At 35.2% G+C, this 21,118-nt stretch overlaps 5 protein-coding genes across 10 annotated transcripts; 2 read left to right on the top strand and 3 right to left on the bottom strand.

Annotated features, from left to right (window-relative positions):
* Positions 1–816: 816 nt before the first annotated feature.
* Positions 817–3,837, bottom strand: LOC116163745. The gene is made up of 7 exons (XM_031477842.1): positions 3,697–3,837; positions 3,408–3,614; positions 3,297–3,353; positions 3,176–3,247; positions 2,388–2,531; positions 2,101–2,329; positions 817–1,723 (listed from the first exon to the last, which is right to left on the bottom strand). The coding sequence occupies exons 1-7, from the start codon at positions 3,759–3,761 to the stop codon at positions 1,265–1,267; spliced, it is 1,233 nt and encodes a 410-aa protein (XP_031333702.1). The 5' UTR covers positions 3,762–3,837; the 3' UTR covers positions 817–1,264.
* A 419-nt stretch (positions 3,838–4,256) lies between these two features.
* Positions 4,257–5,786, top strand: LOC116163929. Its single transcript, XM_031478058.1, has 7 exons — positions 4,257–4,489; positions 4,541–4,726; positions 4,779–4,926; positions 5,055–5,159; positions 5,248–5,414; positions 5,474–5,691; positions 5,783–5,786. Exons 1-7 carry the CDS (start codon positions 4,280–4,282, stop codon positions 5,784–5,786), a joined length of 1,038 nt encoding a protein of 345 aa, XP_031333918.1. The 5' UTR covers positions 4,257–4,279.
* On the bottom strand, positions 5,738–7,438 carry LOC116163747 (putative nuclease HARBI1). 2 transcript variants are annotated; one of them, XM_031477846.1, is made up of 6 exons: positions 7,034–7,438; positions 6,797–6,988; positions 6,594–6,744; positions 6,397–6,541; positions 6,077–6,346; positions 5,738–6,026 (listed from the first exon to the last, which is right to left on the bottom strand). In XM_031477846.1, the coding sequence occupies exons 3-6, from the start codon at positions 6,738–6,740 to the stop codon at positions 5,902–5,904; spliced, it is 687 nt and encodes a 228-aa protein (XP_031333706.1). In that variant the 5' UTR covers positions 6,741–6,744; positions 6,797–6,988; positions 7,034–7,438; the 3' UTR covers positions 5,738–5,901. The 2 variants fall into 2 exon arrangements, with proteins under 2 accessions (XP_031333706.1, XP_031333707.1); XM_031477847.1 differs by having other exon boundaries at positions 6,797–6,981.
* A 3,985-nt stretch (positions 7,439–11,423) lies between these two features.
* LOC116163746 lies at positions 11,424–14,225 on the top strand. Of its 2 annotated transcripts, none has more exons than XM_031477843.1 (4): positions 11,424–11,691; positions 11,772–12,281; positions 12,334–12,663; positions 13,857–14,225. In XM_031477843.1, the coding sequence occupies exons 1-4, from the start codon at positions 11,653–11,655 to the stop codon at positions 14,184–14,186; spliced, it is 1,209 nt and encodes a 402-aa protein (XP_031333703.1). In that variant the 5' UTR covers positions 11,424–11,652; the 3' UTR covers positions 14,187–14,225. The 2 variants fall into 2 exon arrangements, with proteins under 2 accessions (XP_031333703.1, XP_031333705.1); XM_031477845.1 differs by having other exon boundaries at positions 11,424–12,001; positions 12,085–12,281.
* Positions 14,226–14,419: 194 nt separating this feature from the next.
* On the bottom strand, positions 14,420–17,045 carry LOC116163743. Of its 4 annotated transcripts, none has more exons than XM_031477839.1 (4): positions 16,571–17,045; positions 16,116–16,506; positions 15,790–16,061; positions 14,420–15,704 (listed from the first exon to the last, which is right to left on the bottom strand). In XM_031477839.1, exons 1-4 carry the CDS (start codon positions 16,643–16,645, stop codon positions 14,550–14,552), a joined length of 1,893 nt encoding a protein of 630 aa, XP_031333699.1. In that variant the 5' UTR covers positions 16,646–17,045; the 3' UTR covers positions 14,420–14,549. The 4 variants fall into 4 exon arrangements, with proteins under 4 accessions (XP_031333699.1, XP_031333698.1, XP_031333700.1 ...); XM_031477840.1 differs by having other exon boundaries at positions 14,487–14,604; positions 14,657–15,704; positions 15,790–16,506; XM_031477841.1 differs by having other exon boundaries at positions 14,928–15,067; positions 15,128–15,704; positions 15,790–16,506.
* Positions 17,046–21,118: the final 4,073 nt, after the last annotated feature.

Here is a 21,118-nt window from a genome sequence, read left to right as displayed (position 1 = left end):
CCTTTTATACTCCTTTCTAATGTGCAACCTTGAATGACATTCAACATCTTCAATAATATTAATACATTTAGAACAAGTGATAATTTTTTTCAAACATTTTACAACAAATCCAGCTATATATGTTACCACATCTTCTGCATAATCGGTCAAATGCCACACAGATGAACCCAAAAAGTTATAGGATACCAAATCATTTTCCACTTCTTGTTGGAAGAGTTTTGCTTCTTTTGAGTTTGAAATATCGTCCCCATCCTCATTTGTAGTGACCCTTTTCGTTCCGGTATAGTATAATATAGATGTTGCATCAAGGTTTATGACATTTCCCAAATCTCCGCCCTTTATTTGATTGTGAACAAGTAAACGTTTGTACGATGCAGAAAATTGTCTAGCCGTCGGATTATTGTTCCATCCACCCCGACTTCGTATTGCTCCAAAAAATAATTCTAAATGGTCTTGAGAAAATTTGTACGTCAATAAATAGTTTATTATTTTATTGTCAATGATGTACTTTTCATAAATTGATCGAATACTTTTAATGCATATTAAAAATCCAATAAAGCCTGTTTTTCTTTGTGAGTGAATTACCAATTCGTTTCGTATTTTTAAAGTTTTTATGTAGTCCTCAATTTTTTCTAAATATAAAAAAAAATGTTCTCTAGTTTCTAGTGAAAGTGGCTGTTTGTACAAATATTTAGCAAAACGATTTCTCGAATTAAGGATGTTAAATAAGTCATTAAATATAAGAATAAACTGTGCTGTAGGTTTTGCATTTTGAAATTCTTTAATATGCAAGTCATCACAAAGGCGTCTGAAACACTCTTGCTTAACGTTTGCGCAGCAATTTTAACCCTCATCTTTTCTTTTGTCCAATCTAAATGTCTGTTTTTTACTTTTGTTGCTGCATGTAATCCTTCAAGGTTTTGCATGTTGACCAAACGTGTAATGTAACTCCATTCAATGTTATTGCCTTCAAAATCTTCAAGATTACCAAAACTTCCCCAACAATTTCTTACAAGTTTGAGCATATGACAAGCGTCTAGAAATATGTACACTTCACAATTTGTTACTGGATGCAAAAAATAAGGTTTTAAATTATTTACATTACGTAGGTTTGCGCCTAACACTTCAACCATGGAAATATTTACAGGTGCTCCATCAAAGGTGACTGAAGTAATATTCACACCACTACTGTCTAGAAACTGCAAACAGTTTTTTAACAGTGTTGCTCTTTCTATTGACGATAAACCATCTAACAGAAAATAGCCTACCGGAATTTTCCAATACGCATTAAGTGCCACCGCATAAAAACAAGTACTTCTTTGGCTTCTGGCAAACTGTCGGAATTCAAATCGCAGCCTACAGTGACGTATCCGGTAAATTTTGTGCCAGTCCATTCCACTTGCTTTCTAATAGACATTTCGTCCATAACCAAATTGCCTAAAATTTGCACACCTTTAGCAGTTGCATCGTCACATTTTAGTTTTATGGCTGCAAGTGCTTCTTTGGTAAATCCTGGTTCGCCGTTTACAGAACAATACCATTTTGACAATGTTCTGGGGTGTGGTAATGTTTTATTAAGCACATCTCGAACATAATTGTAGGCTCTAGCAGAGTAAAAATTTAGTGTAAGAGCAAATTCTCGTAAAGCAGGGGTGTACTTTTGTTTCTTTGGTCCAAGCAACACCCTTCCCAATAGTTCTTGACCAGAGTTTGATAAGGAAGCCTAAAATAAAACAAACGTTACTTATAAAGTTTTGCTACAGATTACTTGTAAAACAACAGAAAATGTATTGGAATTTTTTGCTACCCTTACAGTGTCCAAATTATGATGGGAAAGCTACTTTTAACGTCTTTGGGGAAACTGGAGTTTCGGCGTTATTACGAAAAATAGAGACTAACATCCTGTACCTGCAGCTTGATCAAACAAGAAATAGTAATTTAGTTGGGTTTGAACTTGCATTGGTTTTTTGTTTAACAATTTATTGTATTATTTAATTTAACTGGATATTGTTTTTAATTGCAGTTTGAAAGAGAATATAACCTTTTAAACGTTCAGATAAAATCAAAACCCGGATTAAAAAATAAAATTTAGCAACCTACTCGAATAATGTGCTTCGAATTTTCCGAAATGTATTCTTTTTTCTTCAATAGTGTTAGGAGTGACTGTAAATTCGTAACTCTAGATCTCAACCTTCGAATTTTCTGATTAAGTGTAACAACTCTTCTCCTATACTTTACAACAGCACCCTTCAGCATTCGCGCATGTTTCTTTGCTTTCTTTGGTGTGGAAAACTCATCGCTAGCAATATCTCCTACATAACGTTTTTTGCTACAATAAAGTATACTTTATATGTGGGTAACCTTTTTTTTGGTTAAATTAGTCATACCTGCTTCCATCTTTGTTTACATTTGGATATGCAGTAGATGGTCCAGCACAGAAAATATCTCTTTGCCCAGGAGGTGTTGTTTGTCCGATAGCTGATTTCTGTTCAAATTCAGATGCTGTTAAGGTCCCTGAAGATGACTTATGTCTAAACAATCCAAAAAGTAAAATTGTTGATATTTATACATAAATAGATTCACTAAATCAAAGGTATTTACAGCAAGTAATTGTTATTTATACGAGTATTAATATAACTGCAGATTGTTTTTTTTACTAAATGATGATTGGTTACTTTATGTACCTTTAAATGTTACAATTACAACTCTAATGGCAGGTTTCTCCAACAATATGCAACACTTAAAACCAGCTTAAGTTTAACGTTACTAAGAAAGTAACTAATTTCAATCCACCGACAAATATCATGTCTCTATTACTTACTTACTTAAGTGTATTGGAGAAACCGGGCATTACACCCTTAACACACAAGTGAGCTTCATGCACAAGAAGGTAGGTGCTTGGTTATTACAGCCCTATTGTTATTATAGGTATGTATACGTCTTCTAGTCACGGATCTTTACCCCTGCGTCATAGATTTGTTAATCAATTTCAGACATACGCTTGCATATACTAGAAAACTGCAACATGTATCAAGCAAGCGAAATCTACATCAAACTTAATGTCTAAAATTGATTCACAAATCAATGACGCAGGGGCAAAGATCCGTGACTAGAAGTATATAATTGCACTGCTTCCACCAGACCAAACACTACTTACTATCATAATTACACTTACACAGTTTTATGAGATACGTTATCTCGGAGTTTAGGAGGAGTATTCGTTTTTGTAGAGCTACCTGTAGTACGTCTAAAAAATATGCAGTTTCACACAGAATCACATCACGAACTATACTTACTTGCGCTTTAATGGTTGCTGACAAGGAGGTTGCTGACACGAACCACTGCTACTAGAGCTGCACATAATACAATTATTAGTGTTCATTTTACAATTACACAAAATTACCTACCTCAAATTTTGTGTAGGTGATAAATTTGAGTTATAAGGCATTGGTTTAGCGTCGCTTTTTAAGTACTTTAAACCAGATGGTTTGATTTCAAAATCACTCTGTCGGAAATGTTGCGAGCATATTCGAGAGGTTTTTGTCAGTTTTTTATCTTCTTTAAAATTCAATAAACTGAACCATTCCTTAATGAGATCATTGTTCTTCGTGAATCTATAAAATGAGAAAGTAAATTATCTACGCCACTGATCTCAATAACACAATAAGAGCAACATAACCTCAAAAAAGTACTTACGCGTGAAATGATATTCCTTTTTTTCGCCTATCATATGCATTGCATACTTCACAACGCCGCACCATGATATAAATAATTGTCACAGGCCACACTTAGTCAAAATCACGTAATTAGACAAAAAACAACTTTCACGTAGGCGTGTAAACAAACAAACGACCATACACGAACTTTGCCAAAGGCGTGAACACGACCAAGCCACAGAATAAAGTGCTACTATTCTATGACCAAGCTGAGGATAACAATGCGTGGGATGTTGGCTTCACAACAAATCGTACAATCAGTGCTATTCTCGTGCACATTGAAAACTTTTCAATATTGAAAAGCTTACAATTGAAACATTTCAAGTCCCATTTCAATATTGAAAGTTTTTCGTATTCACGTGCTACTATTGTAATGGTATCTTTACGGTTTACAAGATTGAAAAGCGAACCAATATGAAGTTGTAATACAGCTCTGCCAACCCACAAATTTCGGTACTTTGCGCGTGCGCCACACTGAGATCAGCTGTTTATGGTATATTTTTATTATCCAGTAACGCACTCGCTTTTTGTTCAAATCACAATTCGAGTGCTTTTAGCCAATTATGTCAGTAAAAACTGTAAAGAGACCCCGAACTACAAAATCGCTATTTAGTATTTACGTGGAGTACCTTGAGAGGAATTCTGTGTTAAGAACGGGAAAACTTTCCCCCAATTTAGGCGCTGAAGATGTTCAGAACTTGTGGGTGAAATTATCGCAGGCCTTAAATGCCTGTGGAGATGGGCCGACAAGAGATTCGGATGGATGGAAGAAGGTATTTTCTAATTTTTATTATAACAGGTTAATGCAATTTGAATTTCTAAAGGTCTTCACCGAGTGGAAGTCCCAAGTAAGGAAAAAGGCACGTGAAAATAAGGTCCTAAATGAGTTGGAGCTGCGTTTATTAAAAGCAACTGGCACAGTAGTGGTAGATGGTATTTCTGAAATACCAGAGTTAGGAATTAATGAGGTCGACTTTGTTCAAGCGGTTGACGGTGTTGAATTAGAATTGGTATTTACGTTATTCTGTTAATACAAAATTTGATTTAGTTCAGTTTTTATAGGCAGACCATGTAGAGCAAAGCATACAAATTGTAGAGGAAGAAAATGCTTTTAATGATATTCACAAGGATACTCATTTAGAGCAAGGTATTGAAAAGCCCGAAGATTATGTGCAAAGCGAGGTAGGAAGAAAGTCGATTAAGAAGAAAAGTAAGTACAGCTACCACATTCAAAATTAGTAGAGACATGTCACTTTCACTCATGCAGATTGGCCATGGAAAGGCATTTTACTCCTAAAGTTTTTTTTTTAGTTGGATATTGTTTGATTTTGCTTTCAGAAAAAAATTCAACACAAATCCTGTTAGAGGAGTATCAACGTCAACAAGAAGTGCACCAGGAAGGATTGCAAAAGGTTGCTGCTTCACTACAATCAATAGCTAATGGTATACACCGACTATGTAACATTCTTGAAAAAAAAAATGGAACTGAATAATCAATCACATATCTTTTAAATGTAATTTTGTTTCATAGCTCGAAAACGTTGTGCAAAAACAGCATCAGAACAATATCAGTTGTATGTCGACTATTTACTTCGAAATAAAACGAATAAACCCAATGCAGACTTAGATTTTTGTAAATTATGCCAACTATTAAACACAGGAAATGGCCCTTCACGAAATGAAAAGGAATGGAAACAGGTTGAAGACCCCCAAATAAAATGTTTATATGTTAGCAAAATAAAATATTTTTTGATTAGGTATTTGCGGAATGGACTTCAAAAACAAAAAGAAAAGCAAGAGACATATATGTCCATCAACAAATGACTGGTGGTGGACCTCCGATAAATACGTTTTTAACCGACTTAGAAGAAAAGTTACTGTCCGTTATAAATATCATAGCCGTGTATGGTATGAACGTTCCTGAGCTTGGTCTAACAAAATTTGGACAAAAACAAACTTTTCTTAAAACACCTACGTATGTGGCAACAAAGATAAAAAAATATCATTATCATCGTATGTCTTTAATACTTGTAAATATGAATAATTAATTGTATATTATGTTTCAGGTGATTTTCAAATGCAACGTAAAGTGCTGAACATCTACAGGTTATTTAGTATTAATTACAATATATTTTATATGTCCCTTAAAGGACTACTAAGAGCGATAAGCAGATTACTGTTAATGTTAATTCATAAAATGATTTCTGATAACCCTATTGCGGATGTTTCTTCCTCGAATTAAAACATTGTTGTCACCATAGTTTTCGTTGTGTATATCACAAGGTATATCATCTCCCATATTTTCATCAACTAAAATGTCATTCTTTAAATGAAATAATAAAAAATGTACAAAAACATACTTTCCTCTTCTACATCTATTTCTCCTCTATCGACACACAAATTGTGCAAAACAGCACAGCTATTAATGATTTTTGCAGCCACCGGTGGACTGTAATGTAGCATTCTGGCACGTCCCAGACATCTAAAACGACCTTTTAACACGCCATTTAATCTCTCGATAACATTTCGCACACTTTTGTGTCCCATGTTATAACGTCTTTCGGGATCAGTTAAGTTAATTCCAGCAACAGGTGTTAATAGCCAGGGCTCCAGAGGGTAACCTGAATCTCCTGAAACCAAAACGCCAACGAATTGAAATATAAGAAATAGTCTGCATTACCAATTAACCAACTGTTTTGGTTTCCTTCATCATGCATGGCAATAAGGTGTCTTCTTATTAAACTTGTAGACCAGATTGCGGAATCATGTACAGATCCGGGAAATCTTGAATTAATTGCAAGGATTCTTAAGTTTGCATTGCAAATCTGTAAAATAATTTTTTATAACAGACTGCTTTGATTAATCGGTTATCCTTACAATTTGTACATTGATGCTGCAGTAGCCTTTACGGTTTAGAAAAACCATTCCAGGATAGTGAGGGTCTTCGTGAGGAGGTGCAATGATTGCTACATGGGTGCAATCTATTGCACCGATAATTCCCGGAAATCCATTGGGCAAGGACATAAATCTAAAATTAAAAGTGAAGCAATTTCAGTTGTAGTTTACAGTAGGGAACCTACCTCTGCTTTTCAACAGCACATTCTTCAGGTGTTGATGGAAAATGAATTAGATGATAGAAATTTTCCAATGCCACATTTACTTCATAGATACCTACATCTACTGATCGAAGGTTGACTCATAGGCGTTACATAATCTTGACCTACTACTTTTTGGTAGCTGCCATGGGCATAGAACTGCAGTGCAGCTAGAATCTGTAATTTGACTTGAAACTCGTTTGAACTGAGATACCTACATACCTTCAAGTTTTTTGGAATATATAGGACGTTTCGTCGAGTGTCATGTAGGTGTGGATCCAAATCGACTATTAAACCATGAGCCATTTGACGAGATATCCTGTACATATTTTTGAATGTGGTTTCGGGTAAAGATAGTGGATCACTTGCATCACGCAATTGTCGCCGGTATAAACGTTGTTGATTGCTATTTAATTCGTTATTGAACAAACTACAAACCTTCATACCTACCTACATTTCTTCAACATGTTCAAGTGCATTGATTAATAAAATAAATGCAGGATTGTCCATTGTACTTTAGAAATGTAATACTTAACCTTTAAATTTTCTTGAAATAGTTGATAGCAATGATCACAAACCGCTTGCTACAGTTTTCAATCTCCAATTTCCAATATTGAAAGTTTTACAATTACAATCTGTCACAAGATTACGAAAATGAAGGTCATCTTGTAATATTTACAATTCTTGTAAACTTTTCAATATCTTAAAAGTTTCAAGGCGCACGAGAATAGCACCGAATGCCGTGTCCGTATTTTTAACGTCCTTGATTACAAACCGTTTGACACGATACTAAATTTAGTACTAAATTGCAAACAATTTGTGCGCGCGCCGATTTAAAGCTCCTTAAAAATTAGGAAGCTGAAATCCTGTTTGTCACTGCATAGCGTATAGCAGTAAAAATTTAGTCGAATCGCATGCGTAAAATACCCAAGGAATCAGCTGTGCACTGTTTGTTTTTATAACCTACAAAATCTTAAATCACATATCAAAATAAAGTTATAAAGACATCGTAATAAGTTTGTTTGAAAATGGACGATAATATATTATTGGTAGGAGCAGCCACTTGTAATATCATTATTATGCATTGTGCTAATGAACCTAAGGATGCTCCTCGTAAAAAACGTAAATTGTGGATGCGAAAGTGGATCAATCGACGGTCCGTAGGAAAAGGATTATTAAGTATGTTAAATGAGGAACTGTTATTGGAAGATCCCACTTCGTACAAAAACTTCTTGCGAATGGACAATGCATCTTTTGAAAAACTCTTTCGGAAAATAGAAATACAAATAACAAAACAAAATACTATAATGCGTGACAGTATTTCTGCACGAAGCAAGTATGTCTGTACATTAATTTAATCTTTGCATAGCTATCCACTTTTCTCAGACTAGAAACCACTCTTCGCTTCTTAGCGACTGGGGACACATATAGATCACTGATGTATAGCACGCGTATCCACGAAAGCACCATTTCGAGATTTGTTCCTCAAGTTTGTTATATAATATACAACTTTTTAAAGGATGAGTATCTCAAGGTACAAGAGAAATCATTGTGATAAAATATTACTATTTTTTATAAAACATTTTTTAGACTCCAAACGATACGGATAGTTGGCTGGAAATAGCAAACGGTTTTTATCAAAACTGGCAATTTCCCAATTGTTTGGGAGCGTTAGATGGCCGTCATATAAGTTTCCGGGCTCCAATTTCAGCAGGTTCATATTATTATAATTATAAGGGCGACCACTCAATAGTGCTGTTGGCTATGGCGGATTACTCATATCGAATTACTTACTACAACGTTGGAATTAATGGTCGCATAAGTGATGGGGGAGTATTTCGTGAAAGCAGCTTGTCCAAAGCTATATTTCAAGATTGTTTGAATTTGCCAGTTGATGGGCCACTACCAGGACGACGAATGAATGTTCCGTATGTAATTGTTGCCGATGACGCTTTCCCCATCTCTACCCGAATTATGAAACCATACCCACAAAGAAATCTAACATACGAGCAGAAAATATTTAATTATCGTTTGTCGAGATGCAGGCGCATTATAGAAAGTACATTTGGTATTTTGGCGAATAGATTTCGGGTACTTTTGACTCCGATTAATTTGAAACCAAAAAAGGTTGAATTAATAACCCTAGCATGTATTGCATTACACAACTTTTTATCCAAAGAAAATCATACATCATACACAGAAATACAGGAAGATGGCTATTGCCAAATGCAAGATATTGGACGACAAGGTGGTAATAGAAGCTCCGCTCTTGCTCTTCGCATAAGAGATGAATTCAAAGATTTTTTTAATAGTGAAGATGGGGCTGTAGACTTCCAGCACAATGCCATCACAAGATATAATATGTAAATTATCACTTAATGCTGCTCATTTTTATTAAAATACGAGTGTATCCTAGACAATTTAACATATTTAAACTGTAGTAATAGTAAAATATTATTGATTATCTGTACAAATGTAATTCAATTATTTTTCTTGCGTAGGAGCTGTCGTCGTGCTTTAAAAATTATACTTGTAATTTGTTCTTGCGTATCACAATGTAACTCCTCATCATGTTCGAGAAATCTTAATTGTGATTCAACAAATGATGCAAAACTATCCCTATCCGTTTGGGATTTATGTTGTTCCGGGGGTTGTTTACTTTTTTTTTATGTGATTGCGTTAGTTATTTCCTGCAGCGCGATTGTAGCATTATTCATTAAAACTTCTTTATTATCAACACCCTCGATATATTTCCTCTTAGTTCTTGACCCATTGCGAGAACCAACATTGGAAGCATTTACCACATCTTTACGTTCCTCCATCATATCAGTTATATTTTGAGAGTTCAACTACAAGTAAAAAGCAAATTAACATTTAAAGATCTAATGCACTTACTGTAGTATTGGCCACAACTTCATCCGCAGCATCGTCATACACTATTTCCACATTTTCAATATCGTAATCCTCGAGGATCCTATCATCCTGTCCCTTTGATTGTGACATGTATGTATGGTCAGTCATATTCTCACTTATACCAATACTATCAACTGCAGGACGGGGAAGCGTGTGTTCCAAAATAAAAATGAGAAGGTCATAATACCACAGGGATGGTTTATAAATCTACAAACCTAATGTGTATAGAGAAATTTCTGCGCTGTAATTGCACGTACCTCTGAGGTTCCTGCGCCACTACGCTGAGATGCAATTTCTTTCCTATGTTCTGTTAAACAATTGGTGCGTAGATTAGAAAACTTATTCTTAATTTCTGCAATTTGTACTCCGGGACGAAGTTCTGCTATGTCTTGACGTATAGCTTCCAGTGCCGCAGCTCGAGCATGTTTGTTTTTATAACTGGAACTTTTCACGGCGTACAAACATGGATGCTGTTTATATAAATCGATTAATAATCTCACTTCGTTCTGGGACCATGACATGGCTGTTGCTTGGTAGAGATTTTTGGCGAAAGTAACGTAAAATTAGAAATCAATGACAACAAACAAAACGCGATGACCTAACCTTATCTTAATATTTGTTAATGTTTGCGGCGCAACTATCTGCGCACTTTCAGGATTGCATGCACAAGAAAATAGAACAAGTCCTATTTTCTTGGGGTTTACGTATCTAAATCGGCGCGCGCACAAATTGTCTGCAATTTAGTACTCAATTTAGTATCGTGTCAAACGGCTCTTAAGTATAGCCATACGTATATGCCTTTCCTCGGGTTATCATAAAATGTACTGTGAGTATGCAAACGAACTTTTGCTTTACTTTGTGAAAAACTTCGCGAAATTGTATGGCAAGTGTAATGTCACATATAATGTGCATAATTTAATTCATTTGAAGGATGACGTCAAAATGTTCGGCCCTTTGCATCAATTCAGTGCCTTTTCATTTGAAAATTACCTTGGATACTTAAAAAGATTACTAAGAAGTGCACCACATGCTTTACAACAAATTCATAACAGAATCAGTGAAATAAATAGCGTTAACCCGCAAGAAAGTTCCTCTATTAATAATAACCGTTACATGAACTTTTTAAACTTTTCTATTTCTATACACACAAAAGGTAACAATGTTGTTTTACTAAAAGATAACCAATATTAATTGTTTATGCAGCCCAGTGGACCCTATGATGTGACATATGCTAAACCAATTTGATAATTATTTTAATATGCCTCACAAACTAAATTTTGCAATTCAATTTCATGTTTGTTAGCTGGTTTTTTTCGTGGTCAGTTCTTTTTTTTCCCAACCTATTTTATATTATTTTGCTCGGCGAACTACCATTTTCAAAATCTATAATTACAATATGATTTATTTACGAAGGCGTAGAAAGGCCAACGCGATTTTCTTTGTCAAATTGACACTTTTTTATGTCAATTAGGTATAATTGACAGTTTCTCCTGTCAATTACGCAAAATTGACAGTTTTTCCTGTCAATTACGTATAATTGACAGTTTTTCCTGTCAATTACGTATAATTGACAGTTTTTTCTGTCAATTACGTATAATTGACACTTTTTCCTGTCAATTAAGTATAATTGACCGTTTTTTCTGTCAAGTAGGTATAATTGACAGTTTATTCTGTCAGTTAGGTATAATTGACAGTTTATTCTGTCAGTTAGGTATAATGACACTTTTTTCTGTCAATTATATATAATTGACAGTCTTTTCTCTCAATTAGACATAATTGACAGTTTTTTTTTGTCAATTAGATAATTGACAGTTTTTTTCTACTGTTGAGTTGTAACAGCTCATTATTTGGTTATTGTGATTTCTACAGGCGAATAGGTACGCAGTTTCGTAACTTTGTTGTTTTTGCGGTTAGTTTTTGAGAAAAAAATGAACATCTACGAAAGGAGCTCTGAGCCTGGCAATCCGGTGGGTAACTTTTGCCTTAAATCATTTTTTTATACAATCTCTAATCAATTCTTATATTGGGATATGTTGTATTTTTGTAGCTTACGAATGAATCTACTGACAGCTTGGTGAAAAAATACTTTACCTTTGGATTCCAACAGAAAGAAATTCTTGCTTTTTTGCAATTACTTCACGGTGTAAGCATATCCCCCAGAACGTTACGACGAGTATTATCAAGACTGCGTCTGTACAGGAGAAAGAACTATTCTCCTATACAAAATATTGTTAACTTCATTGAAATGGAAATCCAAAAATCGGGACAACTTCATGGGTATAAATGGATGCATTTAAGATGCTTACAAAATAATTTAATAGTGACACAAGATGTTGTACGTCACTTATTACGTTTACTAGATCCCCAAGGAGTTGAAATACGGAAAAGGAAAAGACTTCGCCGCAGACAATATTTGAATAAGGGCCCCAATTTTTTATGGCATGTAGATTCGTACGACAAGCTTAAGCCGTATGGAATATGCATAAATGGATGTATAGACGGATTTTCCAGGCATATTATTTGGTTAAGAGTAGGTTCAACTTCTAGTGATCCGAAGGTAAATTAAAATGACATAAAAGACGAGTAGACTTAACAATGTTGTCTTTTAGGTAATAGGTGGTTACTATCTAGACGTAGTAAAAGAAATAGGTGGTTGTCCCCTAACGGTCAGGTGTGACATGGGAAATGAAAACAAAACCTTAGAACACCTGCAAGTTACCCTAAACGAAGTGTTTAAAGACGGGACCTGCAGAAGACCTCCATTTATTGTGGGTAAAAGCACTCATAATCAGAGGATTGAAGCTTGGTGGGGTGTCCTACGCAAACACAGTGCGCAATTTTGGATGAACTTATTTCAGACACTCAAAGAGGATAATTTATTTGACGGTTCCTTTCTTGATAAGTCTCTAATCCAATTTTGTTTTGCCAATCTTATTCAGGTACGGTAAAAGGTGAATGTAGAAAGTCATAAATGAAATAAAAAATAAAAATTAAAAACCAGCTATGCCATATTGCTGATGGTACTTACTACAGTGACTTTATACTCAACAGTGTGGTCATAGAGCGCGACGGCCGCCATGTTTCCTCCAAATTTATTATGGAGCTGATTGGTTTATCTGAATTCGTAGCTTTTGCTATGGTTAACTAGATTTATACAGACCACGCTCATGTATATACTCGTCGCCAGGAAAGATTGCCGGTCATAGAACACTTGATGCCGATCTACAATCGTATCATTTAATATTAAAAACATGGCAAATTAAATTACGTCCGTAATAATATTACTTTGATTAGAATATATTTCCTAATCAGTATTATTATTAGGGAAGTAATTTGACATGTTTTTCATGTTAAACCATACGATTGTAGATCGGCATCAAGCGTTCTGTGACCGGCATTCTTTCCTGATGTATAGTTGCAATAGTTTCCAACAAGGTGCTTTCATCACCTTGGTTTCCAGGTTAATTTCTACCAATCCGGTGTACCTGGAGGAAACATGGCGCAACCAATAGAAAACATGACCACTCTATGGACACACTGTTAGTATAACGTCACTGTAGTACCTACTTACTAGTCGTCATTGGCAATATTGCATGGCAAGCCTTGCTTGGTTAGTGTGGGTACTGTATTGAGAGGAACAGTGATATTAAGAAGTAGACATGGTGATTTATGTGTATTGTTTTTTCCTATGCCTACTTTTAAAAGACAAAATCTCTTCTGAAGGGCGCCAATTTTATGCAACCATAATAACTTCTTACAACAAATAACGATTTGGCTGTCATACCAATTAATTTAAATTGTTACCGGCACTATACCAATTGACAATATCAATTTTTTCTTCAGTTGAATACATCGCACACGAACGAAAATGAAATACGGAAGCCAAAGCATCAATATTCAAATTAATTAATACAACAGCCAGATCTTTATTTGATTTAAGAAGTTATTTTGGTTGCGTAAAATTAGGCGCTCTTCAGAAGATATTTTGTCTTTTAAAAGTAGACATAGGGAAATCCAATACACGTAAATCCCTATGTCCACTTCTTAATAAATATCGCTGTAGATACTGTACAAACGTTACTAGGATCGATTAAAATAGCGGTTCAACATTTTTGAGATTTTTTTATTTCAGAGGGATATGGATCAAGTTATTTTGGAATGGAACGTTCACAGAATAAGCAGATCACGAAACAGCATCTCGCCCACTGGAAAACCAGCCATTATGTTTGAAATGCCCTCTTTGTACAATGCAGATAATTATCTCATACCTGTACCGTCCTTTGCCACAGACGAAATGTCTATTCATTGTGCTTATAACTCATATCCTTGCGATAAAGATTTCTACGACCTGTGCAATATATTGATAAGTGAAAACATGTACTCAATTGTAGTAGATCCTTACGCTGCTGTGAACCTTTATACAAATTTGAGACATGATCTGCTGGATATATTTGCTAATTAAGTATATACTGTATTTTTTATAAACTATTATACGTAGATTAGTCGCCAAAGGTTTATCTAACAATTTAATTGCATTAAATATATTTTTGTAAAAGTATTTATTTATTTCAATACCTACAAAAATTAAACACAAACTCGTTATTAAACGTAAAAATAAAAAAGAAGGTATATTATTAATTTAAAATACAAAAAAAATAAAGACAATACCGAAAAAAATTACAACTGATTGCTACTTTTAAATAAATGCGGACTAACAATAATACATATCTAACGATTTCAACAAAACATAGATAAATAAAACACCAAAATTCTGAAACAAAATTAAATTCAGCTATAAAATAATTTTAATTTTACATCATGCACTTCATATTATGTCCATAACCCATATGTTTGAGTTAAGGAGGCTGTTGAACTCACTCCTAAAATCAACAAAGCTGTCATAAGTGCAAGGCAGTTCCAATAGTCCCGTACATGTATGAGCCACAGGTGTTCGTTGAAATCCGTTTGTTGTCGTAAAAGATACCTCAATAATCCTGGTAATCAAATCGGATCCAGTGCAAAACCTTAAAAAGGCCGACCTTGTTTTCAGATCCATTTCTTTGATATATCTTTTGAGATAATCATAAACTTTAGTCATGTTAGCAGTCATTATAAGGTCTTTTTTAATTTCTATTTTACCAAGTATATTCTTTGTGGTTGGTTCCAAGTCACCATAAATTTTCTCTAAATCATCTTTTGTAATAACGCTCTCTAGGTGGGGTCTAATGCATTTTGCCACGAAAGATGGCTTCTGTATTATTTCTTTGTGCGCGATATCAATAATTAATTGTTTTATGTTGTCTTTGCTTGGTAACCATTTAGTGTCAAAACCGCTTAATATTTCTAGAAGATCGTCTTTATTAGTATCATCGAAATTATCTACTGCATTTTTTAACAACTCACATTCTGATTCGCTGATGTACTTTAGAAAATTGGGTATCAATGACTTTTCTTCAGGTGAATCATAACCTAGACAACTGAGCATGAAAATTGGGGCAATCCTGATAGGAAAATATTTTTGACTTTTCCACCCAAACACTACAATTCTAGCTACAGCTTTCCATTGAATTTCTCCAAAATCATGCCTGATGTATGGTACTTTCATAGTAGTTCCCAACGTACACTTTTCATAAAAATCTTGCCAAAATTCGGATAAGGCATCCCGCAAGACGCCTCCCATATCCGAAGCAATCTCTATATCTCCATTTGGTAATATCATTTCGACTTGCAAGTTATACGTTGCAAATGTTTCATCTTCAAATGCTTTAATCAATTCCTCAAAAATTTTTCCCCGATGAAGTCGTAATAACTTTGTTTCTACTAAAATATTATTGCTAACACCTGCAATGACGGTTCCTACGTTTTGGACAGGATCAGGGGATAAATTGTAACGATCAGCGTCAAATGCAGTTAAATCCAAACTGAATGTATCTTCAATTGGAATGTTATTCAATAACATTCCTTGGTCCTCGAGAGCTTCCTAAAAAATGATAATGTCAAATATTTCCATTGACTATGGTGGGTCGGCAATAACACCTGATATCAATCATTTTGGCACCACTTACCGTGTCATAAAAATGCTGATAGTAGTTAGTGATATTATTTTCAGAATTCTCCAAACGAGACGATCTTCGTAAATTACTACTTGTAGACGGTAGGTTGCTGGCTAGGACATCTTCAATATCGCTGTCATCACTCGTCATAAACATGCTGGATTTGTTAGCCTGATTAGTACCATTTGAAGGTTGTTTTGGAATGAGAGACTCTGAAGCAAGGTAAAATCTGAGGCGTGTGATTCCGGTATCTTTAAACAGACTGTCCACAGTTGCTGAGTCCTCTATTGGATGTTGTTTAAAATCCAGCAAAGAGTTTCTGAATTCATCAAGATTACCTTTCGTTGATTTTCCATCAGGGAAGAATAAATTTTGACTCTGTACAAAGATGTCCTTCGCTAAGCACGTTTTAGGAACAGATAATTTTCTAGTACCACCCCCTTGTTTTGCTCTGACTTGTGTCAGTTTTTGTTTCACATTATCATTGCACAGCCACCCAATTTCAATAATCCTCGTATTTTTTCTAGAGAATTGTACTTTTTTGTTATCGTTTCCAGAAGTTTTAGTATCTTTTGATTGTAGTTTTAGCCTCAATCGTTCTATGAGACTCGATCTACGTGCACAAGTTTTTTGCCTACAATAATCTTTTATTGCCACACGATCACCATAGCGAGGTATCCATTCTTTTAATTTATCGTCATCTATTATTTGCAAGGCTACGCTATCAATCTGAATATAAAAAATTAAAATTAAATATTTACTGATGTAACTAAGCTCTAAACACAACACCTACGTTTTCTGCTTTAAAATAAACGATTGACTGCTCTGCGACACCTCGTTCCACCATAAATTTGTATAAGTCGTCCATCTTAAACAAAACCTATATTAATATTTTTGTATATTGACAGTGGTGAATCTTACACCGACAGAGCGACAGAGTTAATAAATGTAGTGAAAAACGTTCCTCAAGATTTGCGTACACTGAATTCTAAATATTTTCGCAACGTTCTACGAAACATTTGCGAAACTACTCTTGAACAATATAATGTCCATACATATTATTAGCAACGCAAGGCGGACGTTTGAGCCTTAGGTTTCGTATTTGTTGCACCACCTTAAGCTAAGTAATAATGCAAAACGCGCAAAATTTATGTTACAATTACTCTACTGTTGCATATATTTATGTTCGCTGAGTTGGTACCCTACATAATACATTGAAACCATTTAAACTCTAATAATAATAATAATAATAATACGCTACCTGAGGAGCGTCAGGGCACGTCTGGAGCTATCGCTGGGCGTTGCAGCATGCGAGCCGATAGTGACGAGTTGGTGAACAGGCGGCCGCTCGTTGGGATACCCGAAACCTTTACAGCCGAAAGAATACTACGAAGAGGACAACGACCACTTGAGGAGGACCGCCAAAAAGAGACCTTTGTGCCTGCTTGTGGATGGGACCAGCGCAAAGGAAACCTCCAAAAGACGTATGAAATGGGACGAAGGGATGAATCGCTTCATTTTCGGTACGTATCTGGAGATCACGAAGATGGAAACGGACAGGACAGCATACAGAGGTAAACTATATCACGCGTTCATTACACAATACCCACATTTAGCACACTTAACAGAACAACGCATTGCAGACCAACGTAGAGTTATTATTAAAAATACACTCCTTACATTAGACACACAGGAACAAGTCAGGCACGAAATTGAAGCACTACTCAACACAAACAACACACTCGCCGTACAAGATAATACATCCGTTCTAAACAACTCTGAAATACAGACATTTGCGACACTGCAGCCATCGATAGATACACATAATCACACGAACCAAACACTCACATCCCTTCAAAAAGAATTCGACAATGCATTGTTAGAATTCTCAAACACTGACCCAACGCAAAGACCACGAATACCTAAACACAGTCACACTACAAAATTACGCACACTGTCACAAACATTAAATGACCACATTTTACCAAATTACATTAACGATAACACAAGCTTACATCAACTACACTTTGTTGTGTATTGCGGTGCGGTTGCAGTTTCTAGATGCAACGGTGCAGGAATAGCAATAAACAAACAACAGCACACAACAAAAAAACGCTCACCCCCGGCCTGGGAAAAACGCCTGATAACTCGCATCGATGACATCAGACGTGACTTGGGTCGGATTACACAATACATACAAGGAACTCGTTCTTCAAAACTAACACGACAAGTACAACACATAACTACAAAACTAAACAATCACACCACACGAGAACAAAATACAAACTATAACGAACATAGAGATACACTCACACAAAAACTATCAATATACACAAACCGTTTAAAACGCTATAGGGAAACTGCAGACAGAAAGCGCCATAACACACAATTTAAACATAACGAAAAACTATTTTTTTCACTACTAGCGTCTGATGACATGATTATTAACCTTTTTTCCACTTGTAAAGTAGGCTTTTTCGGCATTTGTTCAAAGTGGTTAATAATTTTTTATTATTAACTAGTAGTCAATAATGAGAACTGTCACGCTGTCACTTTTAGAAAACACAACCCGAAATTTCGCTCAATGACCGTTTAGACAAGTTCTCTAAAACGAATAATTGCCACCATTCGCAATTTCCAGAGAAATTACATACCTAAAATTATCACATTTTGAAAAAATTCGAACGAAATTACTCTTTGAAAAATCTCAATGACAGAACAAAATACGGCCTGTTTGACTTGTACTTCCACGTACTTGATTGACATGTTAAATTAAGAAACAAACAATTCTGTCCAACCGTTAACTCTCTTATCAATATAATATGTTAATTTAGAGGATTTCAAGTGCTAGTAGTGAAAAAATAGTATATATACCACGGTAGAGAAGTCTATTATTGCCTTCGCACCTTACACCCCTCGGCGCAAGCGCCTCGAGATGTAATCTTGGTGCTCAGGCAATAATAGTGGACTTCTCTACCTTGATATATAATGTACTATTACAGATCACTAACACAAAACAGCACTAATGAAAAACTCATTCCACCATCTCTACACTCACTTCAGCAATACTGGTCTGACTTATGGACCAAAGACATTAAACACAATCCACACGCCCCGTGGATTATACCACAGAAACCACACGCACTGAATACATTACTCCTATGAATAACACAAACATCACTACAACAGACATCATTCAAACTATTAATCACTTACATAACTGGAAAAGTCCAGGCATTGATAACATTCACACAACTTTTGGTGGAAATATTTTACCTACACTCACTCTTACCTTGCACAACAATTTACTGAACTTCTTAATTCACCAGATCGCACTCCTGCATTCTTTACACAAGGTATCACTTACATGCTCCCAAAAGACAACAATACACAAGACCCATCTAAATATAGACCAATTACATGCCTTCCTATAATATACAAAATCCTTACATCATGCATTACAAACAAAATATACCAACACTGTACTGATAACAACATTCTATACGAAGAACAAAAAGGGTGTACCAAGTATTCCAGAGGCTGTAAAGAGCAACTCATTATAGACTCTGTTATACTTGAACAATCCAGACATAACAAACGAAACATACACACTGCATACATTGATTATAAAAAAGCATTTGATTCAGTACCACACTCTTGGTTACAACAAGTACTCTCAATATACAAAGTCAGCAACAATATTACACAATTCCTCAATTACATAATGTCATGTTGGAACACTACGTTAACGCTTACACTAAACGACACAAAACTTATTACCGACCCAATACAAATTAAAAGAGGAATTTTTCAAGGCGATTCTTTAAGTCCGCTCTGGTTTTGTCTTGCTCTTAATCCACTTTCATATTTGTTAAACACTACTAACTTTGGGTACAATATTAAACACAACCACGAAATACATCACAACATTACACACCTGTTTTACATGGACGATCTTAAATTATACTCTTCCACAAGCATAAAACTTAATCACCTTCTACACATTACCGAAATATTCTCACGTGACAAACAAATGGACTTTGGAATCGATAAATGTAAAACACAACACATCACAGCTGGAAAAATACAACTTTTAGATTATGAGCTAGAACAGGGTAATTTAATAAATTCCATGGACGAGAAGGAAACTTATAAGTATCTTGGTTTTCAGCAAAACACACACATTAAACATACGAGTATAAAACAAACACTTATCACACAATACCTACAATGAGTACGCAGTATACTTAAAACAAAATTACACGGTAGAAATACAATCAAGGCCATTAACACTTACGCCACACCAGTGCTTACATACTCTTTTGGGATTATACGTTGGACAAATACAGATTTAGAACAAATACAGAGAAACACACGTACACTATTAACAAAACACCATATACATCACCCTCACTCATCTACTATACGACTTTACCTTCCTCGTTCGGAAGGAGGTAGAGGACTTACAGATATAAAAATATTGCACCAAACACAAATACACAATTTGCGACAATACTTTTATAACAAAACAGATACTTCAGGCCTACACAAAACAGTAACATATGCAGACAAATCTTACACACCACTTAACCTACACGAAACTAATCTACTCCTACCTCCATCCAAACTTACATACATCACAAATAACATACAGACATGGAACCAAAAGCCGTTACATGGACGATTTCCGCAAGAGGTTAGTCAGGATTGTGTTGATTCTATAGCAACGCACACTTGGTTGTCTGAATGTGATATCTTCCCGGAGACTGAGGGTTTCATGTTAGCAATACAAGACCAGGTCATTAATACTCGCAACTATAAAAAACACATACATAAAGACAAAACAGTGACAAACGATTCTTGTCGACTCTGTTCACAAACATCAGAAACAATCCAACATATAATATCGGCATGCACACGACTTGTACAAACTGAATACAAACATCGACACGATCAGGTAGCTAAAATCATACATCAAAAATTAGCACTTAAACACAATCTCATAACAGATAAGACACCATACTACAAATACACGCCATACAGATCATACTTGAAAACAACACACACAAATTATATTGGGACAGGACACTACTCACAGACAAAACTATCCACAATAATAGACCAGATATTACACTTATAGATAAAACACAAAAATTCATTTGTATTATAGACATTGCCATACCCAACACTAACAACTTAACTAAAACACATGCAGAAAAACACCGCAAATACACCGATATAGCTATCGAACTTAAGACGCAATGGAGAATGAAATCTACTGTTATAGTTCCCATTATTCTTAGTGCTACTGGAGTTATACCAAAGACAATACCCCACAATT

Source organism: Photinus pyralis, unplaced genomic scaffold, assembly GCF_008802855.1.
Source record: "Photinus pyralis isolate 1611_PpyrPB1 unplaced genomic scaffold, Ppyr1.3 Ppyr1.4_LG2, whole genome shotgun sequence".
Lineage (NCBI taxonomy): Eukaryota > Metazoa > Arthropoda > Insecta > Coleoptera > Lampyridae > Photinus > Photinus pyralis.
This window is presented reverse-complemented; position numbering and strand designations above follow the sequence as displayed.

Bases quoted from the DNA above. Each gene is read 5' to 3' on its own strand.
- LOC116163745 (XM_031477842.1), bottom strand. From the start codon at position 3,761: ATGGTGCGGCGTTGTGAAGTATGCAATGCATATGATAGGCGAAAAAAA. The intron at 2,532-3,175 runs GTAAGTGTAATT...TGGATTGTTTAG, and splicing joins AACGTATCTCATAAAACTGT to ACATAAGTCATCTTCAGGGA. The intron at 2,330-2,387 runs GTATGACTAATT...ACTTTATTGTAG, and splicing joins GTAAACAAAGATGGAAGCAG to CAAAAAACGTTATGTAGGAG.
- LOC116163929 (XM_031478058.1), top strand. From the start codon at position 4,280: ATGTCAGTAAAAACTGTAAAGAGACCCCGAACTACAAAATCGCTATTT. The intron at 4,490-4,540 runs GTATTTTCTAAT...GAATTTCTAAAG, and splicing joins ATTCGGATGGATGGAAGAAG to GTCTTCACCGAGTGGAAGTC. The intron at 4,727-4,778 runs GTATTTACGTTA...CAGTTTTTATAG, and splicing joins ACGGTGTTGAATTAGAATTG to GCAGACCATGTAGAGCAAAG.
- LOC116163747 (XM_031477846.1), bottom strand. From the start codon at position 6,740: ATGTCCTTGCCCAATGGATTTCCGGGAATTATCGGTGCAATAGATTGC. The intron at 6,347-6,396 runs GTAATGCAGACT...TTTTGGTTTCAG, and splicing joins CCAAAACAGTTGGTTAATTG to GAGATTCAGGTTACCCTCTG. The intron at 6,027-6,076 runs GTATGTTTTTGT...ATGACATTTTAG, and splicing joins AATAGATGTAGAAGAGGAAA to TTGATGAAAATATGGGAGAT.
- LOC116163746 (XM_031477843.1), top strand. From the start codon at position 11,653: ATGAACATCTACGAAAGGAGCTCTGAGCCTGGCAATCCG. The intron at 11,692-11,771 runs GTGGGTAACTTT...GTATTTTTGTAG, and splicing joins GCTCTGAGCCTGGCAATCCG to CTTACGAATGAATCTACTGA. The intron at 12,282-12,333 runs GTAAATTAAAAT...GTTGTCTTTTAG, and splicing joins CAACTTCTAGTGATCCGAAG to GTAATAGGTGGTTACTATCT.
- LOC116163743 (XM_031477838.1), bottom strand. From the start codon at position 16,645: ATGGACGACTTATACAAATTTATGGTGGAACGAGGTGTCGCAGAGCAG. The intron at 16,507-16,570 runs GTAGGTGTTGTG...TTTTATATTCAG, and splicing joins TTTATTTTAAAGCAGAAAAC to ATTGATAGCGTAGCCTTGCA. The intron at 15,705-15,789 runs GTAAGTGGTGCC...ATCATTTTTTAG, and splicing joins ATCAGCATTTTTATGACACG to GAAGCTCTCGAGGACCAAGG.